Source organism: Hyaloscypha bicolor, assembly GCF_002865645.1.
Source record: "Hyaloscypha bicolor E unplaced genomic scaffold K444scaffold_24, whole genome shotgun sequence".
NCBI classification, from domain to species: domain Eukaryota; kingdom Fungi; phylum Ascomycota; class Leotiomycetes; order Helotiales; family Hyaloscyphaceae; genus Hyaloscypha; species Hyaloscypha bicolor.
The window spans coordinates 187,648-199,895 of NW_020194526.1; the positions used below are offsets into that span (position 1 = coordinate 187,648).

The 12,248-nt window shown below is 43.0% G+C and overlaps 3 protein-coding genes across 3 annotated transcripts; all 3 read left to right on the forward strand.

The window, feature by feature from the left end:
• Nucleotides 1-135: 135 nt before the first annotated feature.
• Nucleotides 136-3,097, forward strand: K444DRAFT_625928 (ankyrin; the record flags this gene model as incomplete). The annotated part of the gene is made up of 3 exons (XM_024882586.1): nt 136-581; nt 1,421-1,665; nt 1,722-3,097. The coding sequence occupies 3 exons, from the start codon at nt 136-138 to the stop codon at nt 3,095-3,097; spliced, it is 2,067 nt and encodes a 688-aa protein (XP_024741379.1).
• A 3,354-nt stretch (nt 3,098-6,451) lies between these two features.
• K444DRAFT_650778 (S-adenosyl-L-methionine-dependent methyltransferase) lies at nt 6,452-7,962 on the forward strand (the record flags this gene model as incomplete). Its single annotated transcript, XM_024885659.1, has 8 exons — nt 6,452-6,548; nt 6,668-6,832; nt 6,883-6,905; nt 6,955-6,992; nt 7,042-7,179; nt 7,299-7,551; nt 7,655-7,824; nt 7,920-7,962. The coding sequence occupies 8 exons, from the start codon at nt 6,452-6,454 to the stop codon at nt 7,960-7,962; spliced, it is 927 nt and encodes a 308-aa protein (XP_024741380.1).
• A 1,577-nt stretch (nt 7,963-9,539) lies between these two features.
• Nucleotides 9,540-10,938, forward strand: K444DRAFT_609028 (peptidase S66, LD-carboxypeptidase A). Its single transcript, XM_024879498.1, has one exon. It carries the CDS (start codon nt 9,754-9,756, stop codon nt 10,837-10,839), a length of 1,086 nt encoding a protein of 361 aa, XP_024741381.1. The 5' UTR covers nt 9,540-9,753; the 3' UTR covers nt 10,840-10,938.
• The last annotated feature ends 1,310 nt before the right edge of the window (nt 10,939-12,248 follow it).

The following is a 12,248-nucleotide window of genomic DNA, read 5'->3' on the forward strand; positions in this document are numbered from 1 at the left end:
GGCGTGCGTCGCCCAGCCTCAGTGAAAGTCGGGTGCCTTTATCTTCAGAACATCTTGTGCTTCTTTACCGCGCAACTTCATCCCAATCTACCATCATATCTCAAGCAAGTGCCCAGACCTCCGCCAACATACTGAATGGCAGAGGTACTAGCCGTCGTTGCAAGTGGCATCAGCATTGCTCAGATCGCTGGGGAGCTGTTGAGCTGTATTTTGAAACTGCGTACGCTGTGCAGAGCCTTGCGGGATAAGCCGGGGGAGTTGGAGGGAACCCTTGACGAACTTGAGGTACTTGGGAAGATATTCTGTCAATTAGGAGCCTTCGAAACAGATAATTCTCAACCCGGACATTCGGCGCTTCAAGCTGGCCTCACCCAATGTCGCAAGACGGCTACGAAACTCCAGGCTCTGGCGACAGCAGGCTCACGACCACAGGAGCGCAACAAAAGTCAAATACTTTCTCGAGTGAAAGCCGTAATGAAGATAGAAGAGGTGAAAGACTTGAAGACTGAACTTGATGCTGCAAAGGCTCAACTTGAAGCTGCAAAGTTGAGCCTTCAGTTAGCTATGACATGCTATTCTTTGTGAGCACCCTTTGTCTCCACGAACTAGACTTCACGCTGAAGAGCAATTCACAAGAAATATGCAGCGAAAGCACATTACTCTTCTAGAGGTGCACAACTTAGGGTTGTCCAAACCGTGCTCAGATCGATTGGACGACCTTCAAGCAGGTCACTCATTTACTATCATCCGTCAAGAAGACTCGAGGATGATCCAATTTGAGCTCTCGCGACATCAAAACTCGCTTCAACGATCAAAATGCTCTGTAGGAAAATGTTATTGTTCCTGTCATAATTCGTCGACGAGGGCTGCAAAGCTTTGGTCCTTGAAAGTTCCACGTGACTGGAACTCATGCGACAAAACAACTTGCAACAATTACAAGCGTGCGTCTTTCTGGATCAGTCTAACAACTATTGGGATCCCTTTGGTAGTTCGCGCAAGTCTGGATATTATGTGGACAATTCATCAGTCCCACATATATCCCTCATTGCATTTCACAAGAGTTGTTGATTGGGATGCTCCAGCTTTCGCCCTCCTGAGAGATATCAGATGGAACCAAATGATATTCGAGGAAGCGCGTTTGGAAATAATGAGACTTTTTGATTCAGGTGTCGCTTCCCCACTCGATCTTCTACCTAATGGAGAATCTTTACCAGAAGTAAGAACGCCGCAGTGGGGAAAAGCTTACGGTACTATCCATTACTGGCACGCATTCAGAAACTGTTGACGTTGCCGTGGCCAAACGGGGACACACAACTGAAAGTGTTAGAACTTTTGGTGAGGGCAGGCTCTTTGCTCAATACGATCGGGTATATTTGACAACCCTGAGTCTACTAGAAACTAGCGCGCTGACTTAAACTAGGATCTTGCAATGTTGTTCAGGATGGAAAGGCCTAGGTCGCTGGAAAACAGGACTAGACAATAAAAACGGCGCCCATACTCATCTCATGAACAGATTACTGCATTTAGGGCTTGATCCCTCGGAGATTGATGTCCCGGAGGTAGAGTTCCCTACGGAGATTTCGCCAATGCCGTCTGGAAAATTGGGCCTCCACGCCGATCCTTTCTTCGTAAACTGGATATCCGAGGGCCTGAAGGTCTCTCCTGGTAAGAGGACGAATTTAATCCCAAATTCTACGAATAATACTTACTTGGCCCTATAGGATTTGCTGGTTCATCCCCTTTGCAAGAGGCAATCCTTGTCGGTTCATCAGAGACGGTGAAAGTAATTTTGGAGAACTCCCAAGTCACAGAGGACGAAAACATTCTAAGGCAGTCCTCCTTACATCTCGCTGTATGGAGACCTCAGCACTTAGCACTTCTGCTCCATGCAGGATTTGACGTCAATGCGTGGGATTGGAATGGAAGAACGCCACTGATGTATGCAGCTACAACTGGTATGACTGAGGTTGCGATCACTCTAATTCGAGCTGGGGCAGACATCTGGGTAAAAGACAACCTTTATTCTAAGCACACCTGGCTTCCATACGCAATTGTTTCCACTCATTGGCAACTGGTACTTGGCGTAATAGACGTGGTTCGACAACTCCCCCGCTTCTCTAAAGACTCCGTGCAAGTTTTGTTAGACTCCACAATCGGCTGGTGGGCCATGGATATTCTGGCACCAAAGGACTCTGCGTACTTTGCCACTCTTCTTGAATGGGGCGCCGATCCTGAATTCCGATTTACTGCGAAATTGCCTGGTTATAAGGTGCCTGACTGTACTCTCCTACATTGTATTACCAATGCCAGAGACTTCGACACTCTTCTGAGGAGTGGCTTCAAGAGCTTCAATCATGCGAATGGCAAAGGAGGTCATGCCTTGATGACTCAACTTGAAGTTGGAAATCCTGAACTCATCCAGAAAAGTATCACTGCAGGATGCCAGGTTGACCACCAGGACTTCAGGGGTAGAACAGCCCTTCACGTCTGCGCAGAAATTATTCGGGCCACCATATTGTCCATCGACCCGAGGGACTGCGCCTTACGGTTTCAAATCCTGGGGTGTACTGAGGCCCTTTTGTTAAACGGGGCGGATCCCTTCTTGGGCGACTGCTGCCTCTGTGCCTGTTCTGAGTCCGGTTGCAGCCCTGCCCAAATTCTGCTCAAAGACTTTCACCATAAAAGCGTGGACACGGCACATCGATCCTACCCACTGACAATGCATTCTTGGGTGAACCAATGGTTGCAGCTACTCAAGGGTGCAGAGACGGATTTTGAGCATAGCAGGCGCTTTTTCCACGAAGCAATCCGCCTATCGAAGTTTGAGCAGTTAGAACTCACTCATACATGTTGTCGATTTGTGGACCACGGAGACAGACTTTGGATTGACGTGGATGAAGAAGACGTGGAGGGAATAAGGGACGAAGAGCGAGAGTTGATTGATCTCCTTGAGAGTAGCATGAGTGCTGTGCAGTCATGTTCAATTTCAGAACTTGAAAGTTTATGGCGGAAGGAAATGGATAAGTTGATGGAGCTACAGGGTAATAACTTTGTTTGCGCCGGGAATCCTTTGATTAATTTAAGTCATTATATGTAGCTAATAGTATCAAGTCGAGTTGAATTTCCCATAACGATTTGCCATTGAACTCTATACTCTACCTGAAATCTACAGTACGCTTTTTCACTGACTGAAATGTACAGGCCGTACCCAAAGCTACAGTTGACCTTCAGAGGCCTTAAGGAGACTGAAACAACTCTTTCGAGGCTTAAAACATGTACGAGGCAGTCACTGTCCCCTACTGCAGACTTAGAAATTTCGACCGTCCGTTGATCTGGGCCGTTGTCTGGGCCCAGGGGTTTTCAGCAGGAATGATGGGACACTTCTACCTAGGTTCTTCCATGACGGGACATGAAAAGAAACAATAAATGCCTCCTCCTTGTCTTCAAACAATAATACAACAGTGCAACCGCGATGTCGATAGACTTCTCCCAGTGAAAATGGCACCCATAATAAGCTTTCTTGCTTGACACGTGACTCTTGGGGCCAAGCTTCAACCAGGTGGAAACCTGCAGGGAGTGACTTAGGCCAAAGGGACACGGACTGACACTGCGACTGAAATATTCGTAAGTAATTTTATTATCGCTCTCCGGGACAAGAACATCCCAAGCTTCTGAAAGTGCGGCAAATATCGTAGTCCGGTTACCAGTCCGACATTGCCTCTCGCGGCAAATATATCCTAGCAGGCTCGGCAAAAATACCTAAATTTCCGGTATCGATACGTATCGATGCCAGAATCGTAAGGTATCGATAGTATTGATAGTAGTATCAATTCCCTGAACCTAATTTTCCCCTTTAATTACAATTAACTTTCGAACTACTTCTCTTATAAGAAAACTTTTGGTAGCGCAAATATTCTCCTTAATTTAGGCTTTCTATCTAGCTACTTATCTTATACTTTGGGCTAAAACTAATCTCAATGCGGCTATTTTAAGTAAAAATGAGCTTTTGAGATTTTCGTAGGGCTCGCTTATATATTTAGTACCTTAATAAGAAATACGAATACGGGGCTTAATTCTCCGAATACGAGAGGTATTTTAAATTTAAGATATTATTAAATTTTATTAATAATAGTAAATAAATTTTTTAATAGAAAGACTAGAAATAAAAGGAATTATATATGAATATATTCTTATATAAATAAAATAATAAAATAAAGAGATAATTTTTAGGGGTAAGAATCGATAAGGTATTAATACATATCGATTCTTACGATACCTGAAAAATACCTAATACTATCGATACCGGTATCGATGCCTCAGGTATTTTTGCCGAGCCTGTGTCCTAGTCCCTGAAGAAAATTTTATTTTTGCTTGTCAATGCCAACCCCCCAATGAGTACAATCCGAAGCAAGAGTGCATTGTCGTACCTCTGCTTGAGATCTCGGAAAGATTACCAAGATCTCCTTGTAATGCTTCGATGAGTCTTTGCAGCAAGCCCCCAATGTTGAAACTATGCATCTCCCTGAGAAATATATCGATGTACAGGAATGCCGCAATCTGGAAGGCTTCATGGATCTCAGAACCTAAATTTGCATGATAGAGTGCGATGAGAGGTTCCTGGGTAGGCAGTAGTTGCCATGCCAGGATGTATAGTCGGTCCGACCCAAGATTAATAAAAACGAAAGAAAACAAAGAGGGAAAAAACCTCTTAACAAAGTTTTCTTTCTTTAATTCATTTTCTTTATATATTTTTCTATTAATAATAGAATATATAAGAGGGTATTCAATATTATAAGAAAAATAAAAATAAATATATAATAAATAAGTATTTAACCATAATTTAATTTTAGATTAGTAAATTAAATTATATATAATAAATAAAGTATTTATAAAAGCTTATCTAACCTTATAATACCTATTACAATTATATAAATAATAAAAGTAAGTGAGAGCTATCTCGTATATATAAGTATATAGGCCTTAATAAATAAAAATTTTCGCGTTTTATATAATTAAATATTATAAAGAAAAAATAGAATATATACTTGAAAATTGTATTATATATCAATTATAAATTGTATTAGAAATCGGGTTAATAAACTTTATTTGCCTTATTCTACTCTATAATCTTATTACTTAGCATTAATTAATTAGAGCCACAGTTAAAAAATTATTATGAGTGACCCCGTTTTATTATTAATATATTGGACCGGCTGTAGATGGCGTCGCTAGGGTCAGCCTGTTGAATACCGAAATGGAACCTGCAAATCGAACACCAGTGAGAATTCGTAGAACTTGCAGAGTCTCGTTGACTGTTAAAGTACGAAGGCAACAAACGGTTTGAAAATTGTCCATTTCGCTAAGCGAGGTCATTAAAAATCGTCCCCTCGTCTTTGAAAGATTGCAATAAAACTCTCTAGAATTTTAGAGTCTCTAAAACACAAAGAAAGAATACTCGAGCTTCTTCTATTTGGCCTAAAACTTAATTTAAAATATTTGGACGTGGTCACGTTGAAATGTGGAATTTTTTAAATCGTGAGATTTTGGTGTTCCTTACCCTACTAAAAATGGACGATCTTGATATGCCAACTTTGTTCCAATAATTCTAGGTCGAAGTCCTCGTTTTCCTAGCCGCCAGCACTGTGCTGGTAGGGAATCACATGTGGCCACTCATCTTGGTGTACTCATAGCTCTTCACCGCTCATCTTTTGCTCCTCAATCAATCCTTGTAAAACTAACTGATAAGCTCTTAGGCGGTAAGAACTTCGGTCGTTACGGCTCGGGGGAATTTATCTAGCGAGTCTCGAAATTGGGTCTCCGGGAGGCCCAGTAAGTAAACGCACTTTTCACTGGCCGAAACACCTGCAACCACCATGTTCCCCGGCGGGGTGTTTCCTCATTGAAAGTTACTCCTGCCGGACCGCGTTACGCGAGGGACACGGCGAATCATTATATGTTATTACACGGAGACTGTGCAGCGGCTGTTCCTTTCTGTGCATGGGGGGAAGCACTTCCTATTATGGGTGGGGGAATCAAGTAAGCTGGCATATGCTGCCCCTCAATCAGAGCGCGCAATCAGGGTAGCAGCGACCTGGTAGCCGAACGTTAAAAGAAAGCTTTTCTTTCTACTTCTCCTCCTACCTCTCCTAGGAGAATTTTAGGCGATTTTGATCTTCTGTGTGGTATTGAGATCGGCGACAGAGGAAAGATCTATTTGATTTGGGCAGATCAACGCCTACCCTCTAGACTGGAAACACGAACGATGGCCGAATGCACAAATCCGCCACCAGCTGTGGACGTAGCACTCGAGGTAGATGATGATGGTGTGGATTCCGCATACGGCGAAGAGACGTAAGATCTCTTCGCTCCATATCCAGAAGTGCTACGAACTAGTCAAGTACTGCCTGAAATATCTAGCCTCTGCTGTGATTTCGTACTTCAATCTAACTTCATGAAACACAGGGCAAGCCTCACAACGTCCCTTTCTTCATACATTAAGAATCACATCTACGAGAATGGACGACGCTATCATGCGTATAATGAGGGAAGTATGTTCTCCCTTCTCCCTACAATCTACCAGAAAAGAAACTTATAACCCTTCCCCCCCTTTTCTCCTTGTTGCCGCCGGAAGAAGTAGGAAGTCGATGCTGATTCTACCGGATTGAAGAATACTTTGCTCCCAATGATGAAGCAGAGAATGATCGTTTAGATATGCATAATCATATGGCGAGATTAGCAATTGGAGGGAAATTGCATACCGCTCCTATTGGGGACAATCCCCAGCGGATTCTGGATGTGGGATGTGGGACTGGGATTTGGACTATTGATATAGGTGTGTTATCGAATAGAAGAGGAGGGGCTTTGCTAATGGACAGCTTTTAGGGGACGAATATCCTTCTGCTGAGGTATGCTTTCTTGAACTGCCTAGAACGTAAAGACTAACTGTGATTGAAGGTTATTGGTATAGATCTCAGCCCAACACAACCTCCAATGTAGGTTTTAAGGGTAGAAGGATGGCGTACGCTTACTAACGAGGAAAAGGGTGCCCCCAAATGTGAGATTCGAAGTGGACAATGCCGAGGAGGAGTGGACATACTCCAAGAAATTCGACTTCATTCATTGTCGCTGGATGGCTGGTTCCATTTTAAATTGGCCGAGACTCGTGAGCAGAGTTTACAAGTAAGTTAGCTCCTTGCTAAATCTAGCCAAATTAAATTCCCAAACTACTCTCAACCCGCCCCTCTTCTTTTTATTACAGACCTAATCAAACACTAACCATCACGCTTTGTATAAAACAGAAACCTTAAACCAGGCGGCTGGTTTGAATGCCAGGACTATGACATAATGGTCACATCATCTGACGGCTCCTTAACCGCTGAAAACACTACCTATCAATGGAATGCCCTGTGCTGTGAAGCGCTCGAGAAAATTAATATTGATCATCAGCCTGGCGCGAAAATGAAAAGGTGGTGTGAGGATGTTGGGTTTGAGAGTGTTCAGGAGGAGATTCTATTTATGCCTTTGGGCATCTGGCCAAAGGATAAGAAATATGTAAGTCTATTTCCTCTCTACCTGACCTCTCATCCCCTTTCCAGTTGCTTGTGAAGGGAGCGAGCGGTCAAGTTCAGGGATGCATTGGTTAATAATAGAGCAGAAGGAAATTGGAGCATGGAATTACCTTATTGTTACTGAGGGTTTGGAGGCTCTGTCATTGAGATTATTTACAAAGGTTCTAGGGTGGAATAAAGAGGAAGTTGAGGTTCTTTGCGCGAAAGTAAGGACTGAATTAAAGACGAATAGGAAGATTCATCCGCTCTACAAGTAGTAAGTAACTAAAGATCAAGATCTCTCACTTCCAGCTCCCCCGACCCCACCACTTAATTTATTTTATTTATTTTCGCTAACGCTTTCGGATTTAGTCATGTAGTAATTGGCCAAAAGCCAAACGAAAAAGGGGATTAGAAATTTTTATTAATAGTCTCGAAATTTGCTCCGATTCAATAGTAAATAATATTCGTTTCTATACTAATAACCGAACTCTGGTATTGGGCAGACATAGCATAGCCCAGGCTATGGCGTCAGCCAAAATTTGATCTGGACTAGATTGTGACTCCAGATCTTTAGTTCGACAGACGGCGGAGAGTGATATGGTGTGGCCCACACACTCACCAGTACGAAGAGCTCCCAACGTGCAGGTGCGAACAGGTTGAGAAGTCCTAATAAACTTCCCTGGCGTCTCATATCACTGAGATAGACTTCGAGTGTTTCTGGTGGAAATCTCGGTCTTGTGAAGTAAGGTTAACTCTTTACGGGGACCAGATGGACTAGATCACTTCAATCCAATGCATTTGTTTGCGCTATGCTAGGTTAAACTCCTGCGGTGTGGATTCCCCATCAAGTAGCAGTTTCTTTGCATCCCGTTCCATGTATCCACGAAGACAGCATTCTCAACCAAAGACTACCCATCCTCCCTCTCGCTATTCCTCACCAACAACAGGTACGCTATATCCTCGCAAACGCAGATCATATCACCCAACTGCATTTCATTTGGTCCAGTTCCAATTCGTCGGTTTTCTGTTTCCATAAACCTCCTTCGGTGCGTTGCTGCCTCAAAAAGTTCTCGAATCTCGCCGCAATCTGCTGGTCGTGGGCTTCGAGATCAGGTGCAGCGATCTGGTATCTGAATTTTACGACTCTGCGCACTCGAGTGCGTGATTCAGCGACTCACGAAATGCCACCGTCATAAGCATTTCGTGCACTGTGGCTGGGGCAGATCTATTTGGGGAGGTGTCAGAAGGACAGATCACACTCAGAGGAGACGGAACTGAAATGAAGATCGCAATCACACAGCCCTTGATTCCTGGTGGGAGAATGGAGATGAGGGAAGAAGGCATAAACGGAAAGAAGGAAGAGTACTATGTTAGGTTTGACATGATTGAGGATGTACAGGAGACTACGGAAGGGGAGATCTTGACTTGTCTTGATATACTGAAGGATAAGAAAGGTTACATGGTAATTTTGTGAGTGGGTTGGTTTTGAGGCAGTTGCTGGGGAATGGTTGGGTGTGAAAGAGGGCTGGATTCTCGACTATGAAAATTGAACACTTCGCGGGTAGCAAGATGAGTGAAGTTACCATTATTTGGCCAGCCCTTCAACTCCGTACAACAGATTTAGGAAGCTGTGCAAAAGGGGGAGGCTCGCTTCTCGCTTAACCCAAACGCGAGGTATGCTCTACTTTACCTTTTTAAGAGCTCTTCTTGATGACTCATGGGTATAAATGCTGTTGTAAGGGACTGTAGATACTTTAGAAAAAGAAAGGGACAGACAAGCCTAGCTTGAAAACGTCTTAGAACATGTAATTATTCTTGAATTCGTATCTCCCCGTTGTTACACGAATGGTTAGGCTAAATGCATTTGTCCGATCAGGGACATGTGGTCCCACCAGGACTTGTGAGTCAGAAGATATCGTCAAATCTGACTACCCTCAACCCTCCGTCCTTATGCATATATTCGCACTTCTCTTAACCACCTTCGATCAAGGAAGACAGGAAAATCAACGAAGTTGGGAAATATTGAATCAGGTTCCCACGCCAAGGTCGGTGACATCGGCCTGGGCCTATCTACGTTCCATTACCAGCTTATACCTCACAGATCTCAGATCTGGATCCCAATAGCAGAGAAACTAACTTCGCGAGTCAACTTAAAGCACCCGGATTCGCTGTATATTCTATAGTTCTATAACTCTTACCCATCATGGCTCCTCACGACGATCTAGGTATTCTACCGCCTGCCCTCAAGCCGGGCGATACAATCGCTCTCCTTTCCCCTTCCTCCCGCCTCAATGACATCTTTCCTCTTAGATTATTGCGCGCCACTACCGCTCTAGAGTCCCTAGGCTTCGCCGTCAAAACAATCTACACCCCAATCTCATCAGCGGCCTCTCATCACCAACAAATCCAGCACCGAGTCGCAGAATTGCACTCCGCCTTCTCTAATCCTCAAGTGACAGCAATAATGTGTACCATAGGCGGGCTCTCATGCAACGAATTATTGCCGTTTATTGATTGGGAATTAATTGGAAAGAACCCGAAGATCTTCGTCGGATACTCTGATATCACATTACTGCATCTAGCGATTGCTAAAATGACCGGTCTGCGAACGTTCTACGGGCCCGCAGCAATCACCCAATTCGGAGAATTCCCTAAACCGTTAGATTTTACAGTCCGGCATTTCTTGCATGTCTTGATGCCTAGGATTGAGAATAAAGTCGGGAATATGCCAACAAGCTCCCACTTCACCGACGAATTCGGCGACTGGGGAAACGAATCTTCAAGCCCGAAAGCTCGCACCCTACAATCAAACACCGGCTGGAAATGGTTGAGGAAAGGGAAATCTGAAGGAAGAATGACGGGTGGTTGTCTACCGAGTTTGCTGCAATTGGCTGGGACGAAGTGCTGGCCTGAGATGGAGGGGAAGATTCTTCTGTTGGAGAATCCCGAAGGGGAGAGACCGGATGGACCGTTGCCGATGGAAAAGACGAGGTCGTTGATGGGGGATTTGGGGAATTTGGGTGTGTTTGAGCAGATTGTTGGATTGGTGATTGGGAGACCGACTGGGTATGCTGGAGAGGAGTTGAGACGTTATGAGAAGATGGTGCTTGATATGTGTTCTGGTATGGCGCTGGAGGGTGTGAAGAAGGGGGAGGAAAGGGGATTTCCGGTTTTGGCAGGCGTCGATGTTGGGCATACGGATCCGTTGTTGACGGTTCCGTTAGGGGCGTTGATGAGGTTGGATTCTGGGCGGAATTTGTGGGAGATTTTGGAGCCTGGAGTGATGTAATGAGGAGTGATGAATTTGTGTGAGGGTTTAGGATTTGATGGCTCCAGTCCCTCTCATACGGCCGTCCTATTTTGATATCAGCTGAGCGCCTTTCTGCAGTCTAGTTTGGAAAAAAGTTAAAACGACATCCCCCGGGTGTCGATTAGGGGCCACTAACTTACTAACCCAAAGTAGAGGCGCTCGGACGGGAATACCAAAAAAATAGCTTTCTCTTTAAATTTAAATTACTTAATAAGGAATTAATAAAACTTAATACATTCTTTATTTTATTACAGGGCTAACTAAGTGCTATATAAATATATTAATTAATAGTAATTCTTTAAATTAAAAGATTAAATAGTTTTATTAATTTAAAAGTAATTTTAAATACGCCTAGAAATTTAGGAAGCTTAAAAACTAGAACTTAATTAATTAATATATAAACTTCTTTAAATTAAAAATACATTATAAGAAATCTTTTTATTATAAGTTAAAACGCATATAATTATATTACCTTATTCTTATTATTAAAAATTTTTAACTTTGGATCTTAAAAGAACTTAATTTACTAATTACAAGTCGTTAATATTTTGGCTCTTAATTAATATCTGGGGAATATTATTTTAGCTTTTTCTTTTAATTTAAATATTTATATAAATATAATTTTACTATTTTAAGGTTTATATAAATTTCTTAAAGCTATTAAACTTTAGTATAACTTCTTCTTAATATAGCATTACTATAAAATAATCTAATAATAGTTAATAGATATAAGAGCTATTTCGTTATTATTAATAAATATATTATTAGTATAATAAGTATGTTCGTACCTTATCCCTCGATAATTCCCGAACCTTAGGGAACAAACTTTAGTATATACTATATTCTATGTCGCGACGTGAGTTATGAGTTGAGTACCGGCCCCTCAAATGGAATTAAGGCATTGATGCCTCAAACTGGCTTTTGCCACCACTACCATCACGTTCGACGTTTTATTTCGCTGGCTCCGTTACAGTCTCTGCCTGATGCGAATCCCCTACCACCGTCGCCAGCTCGTAATCCTCCATTACCTCTGTCTGCCTCTGCATATGTCCTCATATTATCGCTCATAGAAGTCGTGGGACCGACTATCAATTCCGAGTTTTCTTTTGCATGATACGGCGATGGTAATAGAAGGGTTCACCAGCCAAACGCCCAAACCACTCAACCACCCACTTGTACCCCTGTCGGAACACCAAAAATTTATGGATTTTTCAAAGTGCTTAGAAAATTCTCAAAACTTCTCAGGATATGGAAAATGCCCCAAAAAGTTCGGTTCTAACGTTAATTTTTCGAAATTGGAGTGCTGTCGTGGCCAAATTCAGGTTTGAGCGGTTGAGTGGGGTGGGCATTTGGCTGGTGAACCCTTCTACCCGCGAGTGCAGAACTTT

What these genes read in the sequence shown, in the direction of transcription:
- K444DRAFT_609028 (XM_024879498.1), top strand. Translation starts at nt 9,754, where the DNA reads ATGGCTCCTCACGACGATCTAGGTATTCTACCGCCTGCCCTCAAGCCG.